This window comes from Microplitis mediator, chromosome 1, assembly GCF_029852145.1.
Source record: "Microplitis mediator isolate UGA2020A chromosome 1, iyMicMedi2.1, whole genome shotgun sequence".
Lineage (NCBI taxonomy): Eukaryota > Metazoa > Arthropoda > Insecta > Hymenoptera > Braconidae > Microplitis > Microplitis mediator.
The window spans coordinates 1,368,220-1,386,176 of NC_079969.1; the positions used below are offsets into that span (position 1 = coordinate 1,368,220).

General features: G+C 28.9%; 2 protein-coding genes across 3 annotated transcripts; one reads left to right on the forward strand and one right to left on the reverse strand.

Moving 5' to 3' along the window:
- The first annotated feature begins 479 nt into the window (after window positions 1-479).
- Window positions 480-7,791, forward strand: LOC130677408 (cilia- and flagella-associated protein 206-like). The gene is made up of 8 exons (XM_057484197.1): window positions 480-793; window positions 2,616-2,740; window positions 3,166-3,394; window positions 3,460-3,589; window positions 5,998-6,079; window positions 6,157-6,373; window positions 7,585-7,663; window positions 7,738-7,791. Exons 1-8 carry the CDS (start codon window positions 480-482, stop codon window positions 7,789-7,791), a joined length of 1,230 nt encoding a protein of 409 aa, XP_057340180.1.
- A 43-nt stretch (window positions 7,792-7,834) lies between these two features.
- Window positions 7,835-15,027, reverse strand: LOC130678568 (ADP-ribosylation factor GTPase-activating protein 2). 2 transcript variants are annotated; one of them, XM_057485897.1, is made up of 8 exons: window positions 14,874-15,027; window positions 14,312-14,503; window positions 12,416-12,547; window positions 11,733-11,762; window positions 10,710-11,015; window positions 10,375-10,649; window positions 8,746-9,145; window positions 7,835-8,311 (listed from the first exon to the last, which is right to left on the reverse strand). In XM_057485897.1, exons 1-8 carry the CDS (start codon window positions 14,946-14,948, stop codon window positions 8,048-8,050), a joined length of 1,674 nt encoding a protein of 557 aa, XP_057341880.1. In that variant the 5' UTR covers window positions 14,949-15,027; the 3' UTR covers window positions 7,835-8,047. The 2 variants fall into 2 exon arrangements, with proteins under 2 accessions (XP_057341880.1, XP_057341961.1); XM_057485978.1 differs by lacking the exon at window positions 11,733-11,762 and having other exon boundaries at window positions 7,836-8,311.
- Between the last annotated feature and the right edge of the window lie 2,930 nt (window positions 15,028-17,957).

Here is a 17,957-nt window from a genome sequence, read left to right on the forward strand (position 1 = left end):
GTCTTCCGCTCCCACTGGAAATATTTTTTTTTTTAGTAAATATTCAAATTGTAGAGAAACTTACAGACTTAGAGACAAATTGCTCAAGACCTTTTTTGCTGCAAATTTAATTCTTTACAAAAAAGGTCCTGATGAATTTTTCTCTGAGTCTGTAAGTTTCCTCAGAAATTTGGATTTTAAGCAACAGGCAAAAAAAAATTTTACTAAGAAATTAAAAAAATTATTATCAGTTACTTGTTATGCAATTAATGGCTGAAATATTCGATTTACAGGAAAATTTAAGCGGACCTTTTTTGTAGAGAATTAAATTTCCTCTTTCTCCATTTACGGAAGCACGACAGCCGAGCAGGAAGTCATGCTTAAGACAAATGGACACCTTAACTGCTGTCAATGCCAAGCTGCTTCTGGAGAATGCAGAGTTAAGATAGCGTCTTGAAGTTTTAGAACGAAAGCAAATTGGGGAAGAGGTGGAGGCAGAAATGGCGGCAGTGGTAGTAGCGGCGGTGGGCAAGGACGAACAGACAGTGGACCTGGTAGCTGCAGCAGAAGCAGAAGTAGAAGCGGAAGCAGAACCAGGAGTTGAACTGAAAGCAGAAGCGGACGCAGAATTAGTGGTAGAACCGGAAGCAGAACCAGGAGCAGATCCGGAAGCAGAATCAGAAGTAGAACAAGTAGTAGGACCGGAAGCAGAACCAGAAGCAGAATCGGAGGATGTGGAAGATGATGAAGACAAAGACTCGTTCCTCGGGGTTCCGCATCTGTTGAGGCCCGAGTTCCCTTATAAAAACAAGTGGTATGTTGTCGACCAACCGGACAAATATAACGCCATCAATTGGGAGGAAACAATTGAGCAGGTTGGCTCTACGGCAAGATATTTGTGCCGTATATGTAACGTCACCTTTGAGAGATGATGGATAAAACTTCATGTCTGGTTCAATGAAAAACATGGTAAGGTTGTTTACGATCGATGCAATCAAGCTTACCGAGATGTCGGTTTTGTCCACAGCCGGCACAAGTCAAAATGTACGGGACAACCCCGCCAGGGAGGGCGCCCGAAAAAAAAATAATAACTAATGTGAGTGATTGAGGATTCTGGCAAGAACTCTGTTGCTTTACAATGTATTGTGTCACTCGAATATTTTTAATCATATAGTAGAGATTCTATAGACTTTTGATTAAAATATTTTTGTTAAAGCTCAAGTTCAATTTCAGAGATAAATTATTTATGGAAACATTGATAATAAATATTTTCGTCATTATGTAATATAGGTTGTACTATATTACCATCAAACAAGGTACTTATCGCTCTATCAAATAACGGAGGAGTACCCGCGCCAGAATGGTTACAATTTCGGAATATAAGACTTCTGAAATAAGTTTCTTACCAGGGACACTACAAATCGTAGGCGCTACCTAGTGGTGCGCACCGAACTATTCTCGCTGCTGCTGCCTAGCACCAGTGACTTCCCTCTCTTCCATATATATCTTTTCTCCCAAGAAATTTTTCTCTCGGTTTGAGTAACTTTTTTTTTTTTTGGTTGGAGTATACGAAAATTCTTTTGTTAAACAAATAGTAGTTATTCCAAGAAATTTTATTTTTTTCAAACAAAAAAATGCAATATTGCTACAATAACCTGGCACGGCTTTCTTCAATAAAATATCTCTTATTTTAAGAAATAAAAACTTTTAAAACAATTAAAAATTTTTCGACTAAAGCATAAAAATATGTTAACTTGAGGAAAAAAAATTTTGATTCAAAGTAAAGATTTCAAAATAATTATTTATTTGATGTAAAAAAAATTTTATTTTCCGAATCGTTAAAAAAAATTTTCTTGTATCAAGAATATTTTTCTTAGTTCAAGTTAACTGTATTTTCTGTGTAGAGAAACTAAAATTTAAAAGACGCGTGAAGGTTTTTATAATGTACAAATAAAGAACTTTATGAACTAAAAAAAGACTTTTATGTCAAAATACCCATACGACATAAACACTGCAGTGTTTAGACATGTTTCAATTGAAGAATGTAATTTTTAATCATAAAATAATCCTAGTTATTAATATTGATCCTAAATGTATTTCAAAATTATCTGATGTTCTTGCGAATCATTACTACATAGAAAAAACAGTTAACTCGAATCAAGAAAACAATTCCTGATTCAAGAAATTTTGTTTTAACGATTCGGAAAAGTAAAATTTTCTTGCACCAAGTAAATAATTATATTGAAATTTTAATCTTGAATCAAAATTTTTTTTCCTCAAGTAAACATATTTTTATGTTTAAATTGAAAAATTTTTACTAGTTTCAAGAGTTTTTATTTGTTAATGAGAGAAATTTTTTTGAAAAAAATTTTTTTGTGAAAGTAAAAATAAACTAGTTCATTTTTACAGCTGTACTTTTTTATTGAAAAATTGAAAGCAGAACATAGTGAAGAGATCAGCCATTTAAGAATGCAAGTAGTAGGAAAACATATTGTATCTGTTATAGAATCTGAAAATTGTTTGTTAATAAAACTGAAAGATATGAAAAGTATTTTTCAGCCTGTAAGAGTGAGACGGCATAATCACTGTATAAATGCGGCATAACCACCATATTTATACCGCATACGACGTTTAAGTACTAATTTCGTTACTTTACCAAAAAAAGCCAAAAACAAACAACTAATTGAATTAATGAGTATTGTTGCGGGGATAAGATTGTTCAACAAAGATTGTCAACGCGGTGGACATGGAATAGACAATCGTATTTAATCAAATTCATTTTACAAAATATAATTTTATGTTCCTTTCACAAGTCTTTCGATAAATTATTGTGGGAATTAAAACGAAATTCAAAAATCTATGCTACTGTCGAAATCGTGACAAAATTCCCTCTAGTTTAAGTACCCACATCAATACATTCCAAATTCAATTTTTTTTTTTTTTTTTTTTCTTTTCAAAAATTTTTTCTTTATTCGTTAGAATGATTTTTTTCCAATTGGAACGAATACCCACATGCCTACATTTTAATTTCAATTACAAAGAGTACACATTAATTAATTAATTAATTAATAATAATTAAACAATTAATTATCACTTTTTCATAACATATTGATGTGGGTACTCATTCTACGCGAAATTTCATCGACTCTACAGATATGTCATTGATAAATTTTAAAAAAATTTTAGTACCGAATATTCTTCAAGAATCACTTGAAAAATCTTGTAATTCGACTCTAAAACTTCTTGAAGATTTAATGAGTAAGATATATCGTCTAACAGCAGCTGTTGAAAATATAGCCAACAATTATTTCGATAAAAAAACTAAATCCGGTTGCTCTGATGACGAAAAGTTTTCAGAAATCAAGTTGATTATTGGCACACTAGTTACTTGTCGTCAACAAGAAATTTATGTCAGGTAAATATGTTCGATAAATTAATTTATTAATTTAGTTATTTAATAACTAATTAATTTTATTAAAGAAAAGTTTTATCGGACCTTGAAAAAATAAAAGCGGAATTTAAAATTTTGATGGATACATTAGAAATGCGCTTACATAAACTACATGATTCTGTGAAATTTCGTACTGCAATATCTATTGTACAAGTTTATGTAAGTGTACTTTTAATTAATTATTGATTTCAATTAATAAGTTCATTTTTATTCATAATAGCCGCAATTTATTGATTTGACATCAATATGGATGAAATAATAGTACTAGACAATATTAATAATTTTACGGAAAAATTCAAATTACTGAGCACTGATGTAAGTGAATAATGATTTATTATAAATATTTTCTTATTCATTCCCAAAATAGGTGATTCAGAAACAGATCCTACTTTTGTTTCTCTTATAGATTGATAGAAATTAAAAGTTTTCTAGTTTAATGCCAAGCTCTTAGAATCGATCAGATCACTATTTTATAGGAGCTTGGCATTAAAATAGAAATAACTAGAAAACAATGTAGAATTTGAAAAAAAATTATTAATGATAATTTGTAGGAAATAAAATTGTCTAAAAAAAAATTCGAATGACATTTTATGATAAGTCCGATAGTTTAGCCGAAAAAGTAAGAATATCTCGAAACTTATTCTAACTTTACTTCGAGCTCCAATAACTTTTGAACAGATGGATTTATCGAAAAATGATAAGAGACTTTTTTTGTAGAGCGTCGAATTCCCTACAAAAGTATATACTGAGCTTATTCGTACAATGAGCCATTGCTGAGGTAAAAAATTCCAAACTAAAATTTTTTTTTTTCCATATTATTTAAATGGGAAGTCATAAATCACGAAGCGCCACCTTTTAATATTACTATTAAGAGCTCAAACTTTACCAGAATATTTTTTTTATCATCCTTAATGATATTTTTACGGTAACTAAAAAAAAAAAAATTAGATCTTTTTTTTGGCGCACCCTAATTTATATATATATATATATTAGGGTGGCCAAAAAAATTGACTATTTTTTTTATTTCTTATCTACATCGTAAATATTATTCAGAATGACAAAAAAAAAAGTTTCATGATAGTTTGAGCTCTTAATATTAATTTCAAGAGGTCTATCATCGCTATTTTTAATTTTAATTCATAATTTGATTTTTTACGTCAGAATTGCTAAAACATTGGAGTAAAAAAAATTCATTTTTACTTATTCTTATGTAAAATTAAATTCCCTACAAAAAAGGTCTGATTGAAAATTTTCGTCAGACAAGCCGTTTCCGATTAATTAAGCTTAATAAATTGATATATTTTTTCGATTTAACATTTTTACTTTTGAATTTTGTAACTGACGAATCAATAAATATCTAAAAAAGATCATGACAGATTTTTGAAGGAAATTTAATGCTCTACAAAAAAGGGCTCTTAACATTTTTTGCTAAATTCACTCCTTCGAAAGATATTCAAGGTTGAAGTTGAGAAAAACGATTTCAATAACGTGAATAACTTTCGAAGGAGTGAATTTAGCAAAAAATGTTAAGAGACCTTTTTTGTAGAGCATTAAATTTCCTTCAAAAATCTGTCCTGTTTTTTTTTAGATATTTATTGATTCGTCAGTTAAAAAATTCAAAAGTAAAAATGTTATCGAAAAAATATATCAATTTATTAAGCTTAATTAATTGGAAACGGCTTGTCTGACGAAAATTTTCAATTAGACCTTTTTTGTAGGGAATTTAATTTTACATAAGAATAAATGGAAATTAATTTTTTTTACTAAAATGTTTCAGCAGTTCTGACATAAAATATCAAATTATGAATTAAAATTAAAAATAGCGATGATGGACCTCTTAAAATTAATATTAAGAGCTCAAACTTTCATTAAATTTTTTTTTGTCATTCTAAATAATATTCTCGATATAGCTAAGAAATAAAAAAGTAGTAAATTTTTTTGGCCCAGTCTAATATATATATGTATGTGTGTCTGTGTTAATTAAATTAATTAAATTGAAAAAAAAAAAAAAAAAAATATCCGCGGCCTGGATTCGAACCAGGGCTCTTCAAGTAACCGGTATTCCCATGACCTTGATGGACCTAAACTCCACCGTCCATCTTACGGCATTAAATAAATTAATATTTTTACATTATATAATACATTTAGAAACGAAATCACGAATACCTGGGATTTGAAATACGATATCTTTCGAAATCGCCTCCAAATCGTGATTAAGTTTGACCACAGCCATGGGAGCAACGCACTGTCTTGACGCCTTAACCACTCGGCCACCGCGGACTTGGCAAAATTAAAACTTAAATATCTACTTGAGTCATCGCATGACTATAGAACATTCCCTTGCAATAGGGATCCATTTTACCGATAGTACTTTGATTTAGGCGCGACTTTTAAAAAAATTTCTAAATGTGTAATATTCTAGTTGCAATTTTATAAATCTATAGATTTAGAGGATATCGAATGAGTCTAGCGTCAATTCCTTTAGAAAACAGTTTGGAGTCGGCAATATTAAAAATAAAATACATTTGTTAATATATTTGTTATAGATTATAAAAATATATGATGAAATACGCCTAGAAAAATTTACAAATAATTCCGAAATTCTTTCTGATGCCGAAAGACTCGAACGTTCAATGGGAAAATTAATAAGTATTCGTTTTCATTTAATTAATTGAGTAATTAATTAATAATGAACAATAATCACGATAATTTTTTTAATAAAACAGATGAATGTGGAGACTGTTTAATTTTATATCCAAACACTAGTGAAAATTTTCAAGAAATTCAATTAGAATTTCAAGGATTCTGCGCATGGACTTTCGTCGCCGGATACGGGGCATTAATACCCGGGAATCCAAATATCGGTATCGTTAAATGGCGGGCTAGATATTTTGCGTTTTCTTCAGATTATGCTGCCAGCCAATTCGGCAAAGATCCTAACAGGTTAATTCATGTTAATAAGACTCTTGCTAGCTTTGAATTTTTAAGTACAATAATAATTCGGATAATTAATATATATATGTACGAAGCATAGATTTTGTGAGAAAAAATCCAGAATATATTCACTTATTTAATTTCCATGATCACTATATTATTACCAAGTACTCATTAATGATTTTTGTGGTTAATTAATTAATGAAAAATTATTTTTTTAGATTCTTTGCTACGAAATTTTCGGTTTAAAAAAAATGGGCATGATATTCTTAAAGTACACGAAATTCCGCGTAAAATGAGTACCCACAACACTAAATTACGAGCAAGTTATAATTAATCATTATTATTAATTATTAAGTGCATTAATAAATGACTCATTTTTTTTTAATCGCAATATAGTGATGTGGGTACTCATTTAACAGGAAATGATCTCATTAATCCAAATACACTATTATTTTTTGATTTTGAACCCCCATAAAAAAAATAAATTAAAAATTACCTGCGAGAGTCTATTCCCATTCCCAATTTTTCGGCCTGGGAAGCTTTCCTCGGGTCCATTTTTAAGGATAATGATAATAATTTGCATAATTAATATATATATGTACGAAGCAGAGATTTTGTGAGAAAAAATCCAGAATATATTCACTTATTTAATCTCCATGATGACTATATTATTACCAAGTACTCATTAATGATTTTTATAATTAATTAATTAATGAAAAATTATTTTTTTTGATTCTTGCTACGAAATTTTCGTAAAAAAAAAAAATGGACAAGATATTCTTAAAGTACACGAGATTCCGCGTAAAATGAGTACCCACAACGATATATTGCGAGCAAGTTATAATTAATCATTATAATTAATTTTTAAGTGCATCAATAAATGACTCATTTTTGTTTTATCGAAGTATAGTGATGTGGGTACTCATTTAACAGGAAATTTGATTTTCTACACTCCCCAGCTATTAATTTTCCAAAATAATTAATTATAATTAACCATGATTAATCATTAATTTTTTTGTCATCCAAATATATCGTTGTGGGTACTCAAATTACCGGAAATGATCTCATTGATTCAAATACACTATCTTTTTTTTATTTTGAACTCCCACAAAAAAAATTACCTGCGAGAGTCTATTTCCATTCCCAATTTTTCGGCCTGGGAAGCTTTTCTCGGGTCTATTTTTAAGTATTATGATAATAATTTGCATAATTAATAGATATATGTACGAAGCATTGGATTTTGTGAGGAAAAATCCAGAGTATATTCGCTTATTCAATCTCCATGAAGATATCGAAGCTCTCAATAACAAAGAAAAAAAATTCAAATTAATGACTAATTAATTAATTAATAAAAGTAATTAATATCGAAGTTAGCGAAATATAGTCATGTGGGTACTCGTTTTACGGGAAATTACATCGGGTAGACGACAGTGATACTCATTAGTCTCTAAAAAAAAACTAATTAAAAAACAAGTAATTAATAGCGATAACTTTATTAATAATAAACATAAAATCTTATAAACAATCATCAAAGGCAATTTAACAAACAACCTTTACTGTATTTACGATTAACTAACAATTTTTCAATTTATTTATTTAATTATCATTATTAATTAATTAATTAATTAGTTTATTTATTAATGAAAATATTAATTATTAATTATTAAAATTAACAATTCGTTAAAAATAACGATCTTGCAGTGAATTAACGGCCGCATTTGCAAGAGAACTTATTTTACCCGCGACTTTATTTACTCCCTGGCGTACGGACTCGCGAACGTCCTCGAGGTCGACGGATCCAGTGCGCGCGGCGATGCTGCTCATAGATAATGACCCTGAAGAGTACGATGATCCTGTAGGAGAGCTTTGGTTGTTACCGAAGAAATCTGATGACGAAATTGATGACGATCCTTCGAATCTGCGGAGAGTTGTCTTCCGCTCCCACTGTAAATATTTTTTTTTTAAGAAAATATTCAAATTGTAGAGAAACTTACAGACTTAGAGACAAATTGCTCAAGACCTTTTTTGTTGCAAATTTAATTCTTTACAAGAAAGGTCCCAATGAATTTTTCTCTGAGTCTGTAAGTTTCCTCAGAAATTTGGATTTTAAGCAACAGGCAAAAAAAAATTTCACTGAGAAATTAAAAAAATTATCATCAGTTACTTGTTATGCAATTAATGGCTGAAATATTCGATTTACAGGAAAATTGATAAGGACCTTTTTTGTAGAGAATTAAATTTCCTAAAAATTTTGTCTCTTTACTTTTTTTTATAAACTCAATATTTCAGCCAGAATTCGAATTTTAAAAGTAAATATGGAAAAATCAGTAATTAAGTTAAAAGAAAAATGAAATAATTAATTTAATTAATTTAATTACCGAGTCATCGTTATTACTATCTCTGAAATACTGATCAGAGCTAATGGCTTTAGCTTCACCGAATTTTCTCTGAGCTTCTCCGTCGCCACCCGACAAATGTTTAACATCCGGTTTTGAATTCGCGGATCCAAATGTCGACCGCGGGGTTGAACGTTTTGGCAGTTCCGGTTCGCTGATAACGACAACTTCCTCATTGGAAGCCGTCGACTTGTAAGAAGATTTAGACGACGAATAAGGTGTACTTATCAGAGAAAAAAAGTCGTCCAAATCATTGACGGGCCGCGACGGCGACTCTAACTCTGGATCCTCACGCATTGTGTACTTAGACTCGGTTTTACGTGAGTTTGTTGATTCTTGGGTGATTACTTGCATATCGCCAAAGGCAGAATGACTTGCTCCGCTAAAAAAAATTTTTTTTAAATTTAACATTTAAAATTTTCTCAACAAAAATTAATTTTTTCATATTTTGATTCTTATATTTGATTATGTCATATAATTTCCAGTAGAAAGAGTACCCACATCACTCTTTTATTACCAAGTACTCATTAATGATTTTTATGATTAATTAATTAATAAAAAATTATTTTTTTAAGATTTTTGCTACAAAATTTTCGTTAAAAAAAAAATGGACATGATATTCTTAAAGTACACGAGATTCCGCGTAAAATGAGTACCCACAACACTTAATTACGAGCAAGTTATAATTAATCATTATAATTAATTATTAAGTGCATTAATAAATGACTGATTTTTTTTTAATCACAATATAGTGATGTGGGTACTCATGTAACAGGAAATTTGCTTCTCTACACTCCCCAGCTATTAATTTTCTAAAATAATTAATTAAAATTAATCATGATTAATCATTAATTTTTTGTCATCCAAATATATCGATGTGGGTACTCAAATTAACGGAAATGATCTCATTAATTCAAATACACTATCATTTTTTGATTTTGAACCCCCACGGAAAAAATAAAACTAAAAATTACCCGCGAGAGTCTATTTCCATTCCCAATTTTTCGGCCTAGGAAGCTTTCCTCGGGTCTATTTTACGAATAATGATAATAATTTGCATAATTAATAGACATATGTACGAAGCATAGATTTTGTGAAAAAAAATCCAGAATATATTCACTTATTTAATCTCCATGATGACTATATTATTACCAAGTACTCGTTAATGATTTTTGTTATTACTTAATTTGTGAAAAATTATTTTTTTAGATTCTTTGCTACAAAATTTTCGTTTAAAAAAAAAATGGACATGATATACTTCAAGTACACGAGATTCCGCGTAAAATGAGTACCCACAACACTTAATTACGAGCAAGTTATAATTAATCATTATAATTAATTATTAAGTGCATTAATAAATGACTCATTTTTTTTTAATCACAATATAGTGATGTGGGTACTCATTTAATAGGAAAATTGCTTCTCTACACTCCCCAGCTATTAATTTTCCAAAATAATTAATTGTAATTAATCATGATTAATCATTAATTTTTTAGTCATCCAAATATATCGATGTGGGTACTCAAATAAACGGAAATGATCTCCGTAATCCAAATTCACTATCATTTTTGAATTTCAAACCCCCACAAAAAAAATAAATCTAAAAATTACCTGCGAGAGCCTATTCCCATTCCCAATCTTTCAGCCTGGGAAGCTTTTCTCGGGTCCATTTTTTTCGTGCGTTCGCTTACTAGCTTAGCCTGCTCGGTAAGATTCTGTTCCATCTTATACGCAAGTCGACTATTTGCTTCAATCTGATCCTCCTTGTCTTCCCGATCAACGTTAGTCGGCACGGATGCTGGTGACTGAGACTCAGCGACCGACTTTTCAAGTTCATCAAAATTTGTCGTCACTCTCTGAGCGCCCATTCCAGTTTTTTTTCCCATCTAAAAAAGAGTGTCATTAATTTAATTTATTTATTTAATAAAATAAATTTCCGAACTTACCCCAGGACGTTTTTGTTGAACTTTACGACCGCCAATTGTCGACTTGTAATTACTACCAGTGCTAATTACGCTCTCAGATAATTTTACAGTTGGTCCCATTGAATTTATTAATAAATCAACATCTTCATCTTTATTCGTGAGCTTGCAATTATCAGATTGAAGGGCCGGCTCACTGGAAGTTAATTTAACACTTGGAACTACAGTTGATTTTTTATTCAACTCTTCAAAAGACTCGTGCTCTGTAAAAAAATCAATTTCTTCTTTCTCCTCACGTTTATTTGACGTCTCTGTGTCGTCTAAATGTAACTAGAAAAAATATTTTTTTATTATCATCTAAAAAAACCCTCGTAACTGAACGATTGAACTTACGACAATTTTACTGAAGACCTTTTTGATAGGAAATTTAATTCCCTACAAAAAAGGTTTCTTATAAAATTTTGATAAAATGATAAATTTAGAAGTTATTGATGTTCAAAGTTGGTCAACAAGATTTACTACAGAAAATTTAACTTTTAATTTTTTTTTGGATTAAAAATTTTTCAACTTATTGTCAGTCTTATTATTTTGCTAGTAAAAAAAATTCGTTAGTGAAAATAACACACAGATTTATTTATTACTCATTAGAAAAATTCGCTATATTAATTAATTTTGTTTGTTATGACTATGAAATTTTTTTTCAAAAAAACAAAGATGATTTTCTGATAGTCGATAAAATTCTGCGTAAAATGAGTACCCACAAGACTATATTACAAGCAAGTGATAATTAATCATTTTAATTAATTAATAAATATATGAAATGATGATTAATTTTTTTTGTAATGAAATATAGTGATGTGGGTACTCATTCTACAGGAAATTCGAATCTCTACGACCCTTGACTATTAATTTTTCAAAACAAAAAAAATTTTAAAACATTAGGTGACAAAAAATGAATTTTTTTTAATTGCAAGTGAACACAAATTTGCGTTAGACAAAAATTATTTTTTTTAGTGGAGACAAAAGCACACGGCTTACGATTCTCACCATTCTAATGTCATAGGCTGTTATTATTACCTATAATTATTAAATATAAATTAATAATTAAGAAAAAAAAGAACTTAGAAAGAGATTACTCTTCCGGTACCAGGGTAATTTAAAATACTCTACTTAAAATCAAAATTCTGGCTAAACTATCAACTTTACGCAAAAAGTCAAAGAGAGCTTTTTGATAGGAAATTAAATTCTCTACAAAAAAGTTCCTTATCACTTTTTACCTAAACCGATAACTTCACCCATAAAGTCGATTCAAACTTTAAATACACACGTGGGAGTAAAATTGAAAACCAAAAACAATTTTTTTACCTTTAATCTAAAATTCCAAGTGAACTATGAGAGATACAAAAAAAACTTAAGAATACAAATTTGTAGCCCGGGAAATTCTCTACAAAAAAGGTCCTTATCACTTTTTACTTAAACTGATAACTTCATCCGTAAAATCGATTCAAACTTTAAATACATACGCGGGAGTAAAATTGAAAACTTACAATAATTTTTTTCACCTTTAATTCAAATTTCCGACTGAATTATTAGAGATACGAAAAAAACTAAAGAATACAAATTTGTAGCCCGGGAAATTCTCTACAAAAAAGCTCCCGATCATTGTTTCGCTAAATTTAATCCTTGACCCGTAATTTAAAAAGTTTATAAAAAAAAATAGTAATGAATACCTTAGTTCCATAACGTTTCATTGCCTGATTAGAAGCTTGAGCAAGTTTCTCACGATACTGCATTGCGGTACGTGATTTATATTTATGTTGAGCATCTGTACTCGTACAATTATGTTGCGTAAAAAATGCCCTCTGAAAAAAAAATTTTTTCAATCATTTATTGACTAACGAATGAGCCTAAAGTTTTTGGATTTATTTTTACACCATAAATTCTAAAAAAAAAATATTTAAAAAAATTGCACGCGTAGTTTTTTAAATTTTCTACACGTGCATTTTTTTCAAATACTTTTTTTTTTATAATTTATCGCTGAAAAATAAATCCAAAACTTACAAAACATCGGCTGACTTCAGTATCATGACCAATTAATTACTTTCTTAATTAATTAATCAATAACTTAATTAAATAACTGACCAATTAGCCGATTAATCAGTTCATAATTTAATTAATCAATGATTTATTTATGCAAAAAATTAATAAGACAATTAATTAGTCAGTCAATTAAGAAAACAGTTCATTAATAAATCAACTAATTAACCAGCTGATAAATTAATTAATCAACCGATTAATAAAAACCAGTCAAAGATTTTTAATAAAATTCATTAATTGAAATTAATTTTCTTCTCAATTAATTAATTTATTATTCTGCTAATCAGTAAATTAATTTTAAAAAAAATATGATCCAGAAGTTAGCAGATAATTAAAAATTTTCGAATTTTTTTTTTTAACAAATCAATCAGAAAAAAAATAAAAATAAAAATATGCACATGTAGAGAATTTAAAAAACTACAGGTGCAATTTTTTAAAATTTCTTTTTTCTTATAATTTACTCTCTAAAATAAAATCCAAAAATTATTAGACGTCTGCTAACTTCAGTTTCATAAAAAAAAATTACTTATAATGATACTGAAGTTAGCCGGCGTCAAATAATTTTTGGATTTTTTAAAAGACGATAAATTATAAAAAAAAAAATTTGAAAAAATTGTACCTGTAGTCTTTTAAATTTTCTACATGTGCATTTTGACAGTTTCTTTTTTTTTTTAAATTTAATTGTTCAAAAAAAAATCCAAAAATTTTCAATTGTCTGCTAACTCCAGGATCATAAGTTAGCAGACGTCAAATAATTTTTGGATTTTTTAAAAAACGATAAATTATAAAAAAAAAAAAATTTGAAAAAATTGCACCTGTAGTTTTTTAAATTTTCTACATGTGCATATTTTTAGTTTCTTTTTTTTTTTAATTTAATTATTCAAAAAAAAAAATGCAAAAATTTTTAATTGTCTGCTAACTTTAGGATCATAAGTTAGCAGACGTCAAATAATTTTTGGATTTTTTAAAAAACGATAAATTATAAAAAAAAAAAAATTTGAAAAAATTGCACCTGTAGTTTTTTAAATTTTCTACATGTGCATATTTTTAGTTTCTTTTTTTTTTTAATTTAATTATTCAAAAAAAAAAATGCAAAAATTTTTAATTGTCTGCTAACTTTAGGATCATTAGTTAGCAAACGTCAAATAATTTTTTGATTTTTTTAAAAGACGATAGATGATAAAAAAAAAAAAATTTGGAAAAATTGCACCTATAGTTTATTAAATTTTCTACATGTGCATATTTTTAGTTTTTTTTTTTTTCTTCAAATTTAATTGTTCAAAAAAAAAATGCAAAAATTTTTAATTGTCTGCTAACTTTAGGATCATCATTTAGCAGACGTCAAATAATTTTTGGATTTTTTAAAAGACGATAAATTATAAAAAAAAAAAATTTGAAAAAATTGCACCTGTAGTCTTTTAAATTTTCTACATGTGCATTTTGTCAGTTTCTTTTTTTTTAAATTTAATTGTTCAAAAAAAAATCTAAAAATTTCTAATTGTCTGCTAACTTTAGGATCATTTACTTACAGCATGTGCGTTACCACCCAATTGCATATTTCTTAATTGCTGCCATGTCCAATTAGTGTCCAATTGTGAGGATCTAACAAAAGTCAAATGGACACCAAGACTTCGATGTATCGCCGAGCAATCGATGCACAAAAAAACCCCGTACGTGACACTGCACCATGCCGGATTTTTTGCATTGCAGTCAAAGCAGGTCTGCAAGAATTCAATTTTTTTTAAATTTTTACCCAGAACTTGGACCCGGTAGCGGTACCGGAGGTCAGGGATCGGGGTCCAGGTCAGGAGTGAAGCAAAAAAAAATCAGAACCATAACCTAGAATTCGTTAATAATTTACTGTTTGGTGGCCAAATTACCCCTGGTGATTAATCAGTACCTGGTAATTAGGGGACTTGATAAAAATAAATTACGCAATTACCGGAAATATTGTAAATAAATATGTAAATATGTGAGGCGTGTCGTGGCCCGATGGTTAGAGGAAGCCAGTGTCTGGTTCTTTTAAATGTATGGTAAAATAATTTTAATTTATTGGGTAATTAGAGAAAGATGTCAGGGACAAGTACTCACTTTGTTGGTCGAAATAGCGCGAAGACGTTTGAATATTTCTTCGATTTCTGTCTTACTTGGAGCTGAATCTGCCATTTTTGACGTGTAGTCGTGTTGTCACTTGATGTTAGCTCGGTATTATCTTTTTTTTTTTTTTTTTATTTTACCTTCTACGCATGACGAGAACTTCCGCTGATGATTTTAGTTGCGCGCCAGCGCGAGTGATTTGAAATTACGCGGGAATTTTGAATTTTTATTTTTCGCGCGAAATTTAAATTTGAATTTTTAGTCACGTAATTATCGTTTATTTAAATTGATGTGAAGATGGAAAGTGAAATTGAATAGAAATTTAGTCTGGATTAAAAAAAAAAATTTTTGAATTTTGGAATTTTTTTTGGATTTAAATATATTGGTGTTGGTACTCAAATTAGAGGAAATCGGCTCGAGAATAAGCCTAGATATTTAAAATTTGAATAGAGATATTTATATTTTTTTTTTCGTACAATATTCCGATGCCGCAAATGCACGGAAAAAAGAAAACAGGATAATTGTTGTTCGAACGAGCATGTGTTACATTTTCAAATAGTAACCCAATGCTTTATAAAAGAAACTGTAAAAGTTACAGTTTGGCGCCGCGCGATTTTACATTTTAAGTATGAAATATTACAGTTTGAAAATTTATTAAGTTTACTTTCTCACAGTAATATTTTATGAAAATTATCAAAGTATCATTCGATAAGCTTTTAAAACTTACGTGTTTTCTCGGCAAGTTTTACGTTAAAATTTTTAAAACTTGTTTCTCAAAATAGAGATATTGCCACTCCCGTATAAAAAAAATTGTTGAAAAAAAGTTAAAAAAGTGTTGACTATTCTAAACATCAAAATGTGACACAACGATGAACTTTTTTTGAACGTTTTTTAAACTTCTGAAAATACACGAAAAATAAAAATTGACTTAATACCTCAAATTAACATTTTTCAGTGCAAAAAATGTTCAGAAAAAAATAATTTTGAAGTGTTTATAAACGTTTTTCGTATAAGCATATCTGAATAATACAAGGATACTAATTGATTTTTCTCTTAAATTTTCAAAAGTTTAAAAAACGTTCAAAAAAAGTTCGTCGTTGTGTCACGTTTTGAAGTTTAGAATAGTCAACTATGTTTCAGTTAGTAGTATTTGTGTTTATTCTTTTCAATAATCTAGTTTAAATAGTGATAGAACCCACTACGAAATGTACATTTTTTTTTTTTTTTTTATCTGAAACGTAATTTTTTGTTTTTTTGTTTCAAGCAAACATTAATATTTTGAATTAAAATCGTGATGTATTAAAGGATATACTATAGTACAATTCAAAAATGTATTTGACCCTTTGTCAAATGACAGTGGAGTTCTAGAACAAAATCGTACTGAAATTTCGAATATAACAACTCTAGAATATCTTTCTTACCAGGGACACTACAACTGGTAGGCGCGATCTCGTGGCGAGCACCGAACTAGTCCCACTGCTGCTCTGCCCTGTCATGACAAAATGACGTATCTCAAAAATTATAGTTTCGAGAAAATAGCGTTTAATAATAAATAGCGCCGTAACTCGAGATACGTTTTTTTGTAGCGTAAGAAACTAATGCTTATTTTGATAAATAGATGAAATTGTTATGACAAAACGCTGTAACTCGAAGAATTAAATTTCCAATGCAAAAAAGATACGTTTTCTTTTCATTTCTTTTATACGCACTTTTGATCAACATTATTGGCATAATTAATTAAATTAGTAAAATTTTTATGATGCCCTACACGGAAAAAAAGGTTACGTAACAAATGATCCGAGGACAATTGATCCGCGACAATTAATCCGCGACAATTGATCCTTGCGACGATTGATCCGTCGATAAAATGCATGTAACATGAAAAATTACGCCCTTTTTTCACTAATTTTGTGTGCGTGTAACATAAAAAATATACTCACACACTAATTAGTGAAAAAAGGGCGTAATTTTTCATGTTACATGCAATTTATCGACGGATCAATCGTCGCAAGGATCAATTGTCGCGGATTAATTGTCGCGGATCAATTGTCCTCGGATCATCGGTCGTGTCACCGAAAAAAATGAACTATATAAATTGAGAATGACAAGTAATATATTGAAAAAGTGATCAGTAAATACCATCATTCTAAATATTAATTTTTTCATTTATGATTAAAACGTGAATAATTACAAGACAAGTATGAAAATTTATTGTCTATGTAAGAAAAATTACTATTTGAACTTTAAAAATCGTAACTGATACTTAGAAATTTGACGACACGTATTATAAAATTTACTATTTGAATGTTAAAATTTTCCATATATAAATAAACCTTTTTAGCTTTGTTACGACAAAACAGCGTATCTCGAGATACGTCGTTTTGTCATAACAGGACAGATTTTCAGTTAGTAGTATTTGTGTTTATTCTTTTCAATAATCTAGTTTAAATAGTGATAGAACCCACTACGAAATGTACATTTTTTTTAATTTTTTTTTTTTCTGAAACGTAATTTTTTTTTTTTATTTTAAGCAAACATTGATATTTTGAATTAAAATCATTATGTATTATAGGATATACAATAGTACAATTCAAAAATGTATTTGATCCTCTGTCAAATGACAGTAGAGTACTGGAACAAAATCGTACTGAAATTTTGAATATAACAACTCTAGAATATCTTTCTTACCGGGGACACTACAACTGGTAGGCGCGATCTCGTGGCGAGCACCGAACTAGTCCCACTGCTGCTGTCTAGGGCCGAGGACTTTTCCCTTCTCCATATCTATCTTTTCTCCCAAAAAATTTTTTCTCTTGGCTTAAGCAACTTTACAGTATACATTTTAACTTTTGTAATTTTTAATATGACGGGCTTGTTTTTACATTTTATTCTGTAATTATTCTAGTTTTCTTTTTTCCGTGTATTCATTTATTTTTCAAAAACATTCATTTAAACATTTAATTAAAAAATATACTTATCATATCATTGTAATTAAATTGAAATTAGTGTAAAAAAACCGATGATTAATAGTGAAAAACATTAATAATAACAATAATTTGGGGAATTTTGTTGACCAAA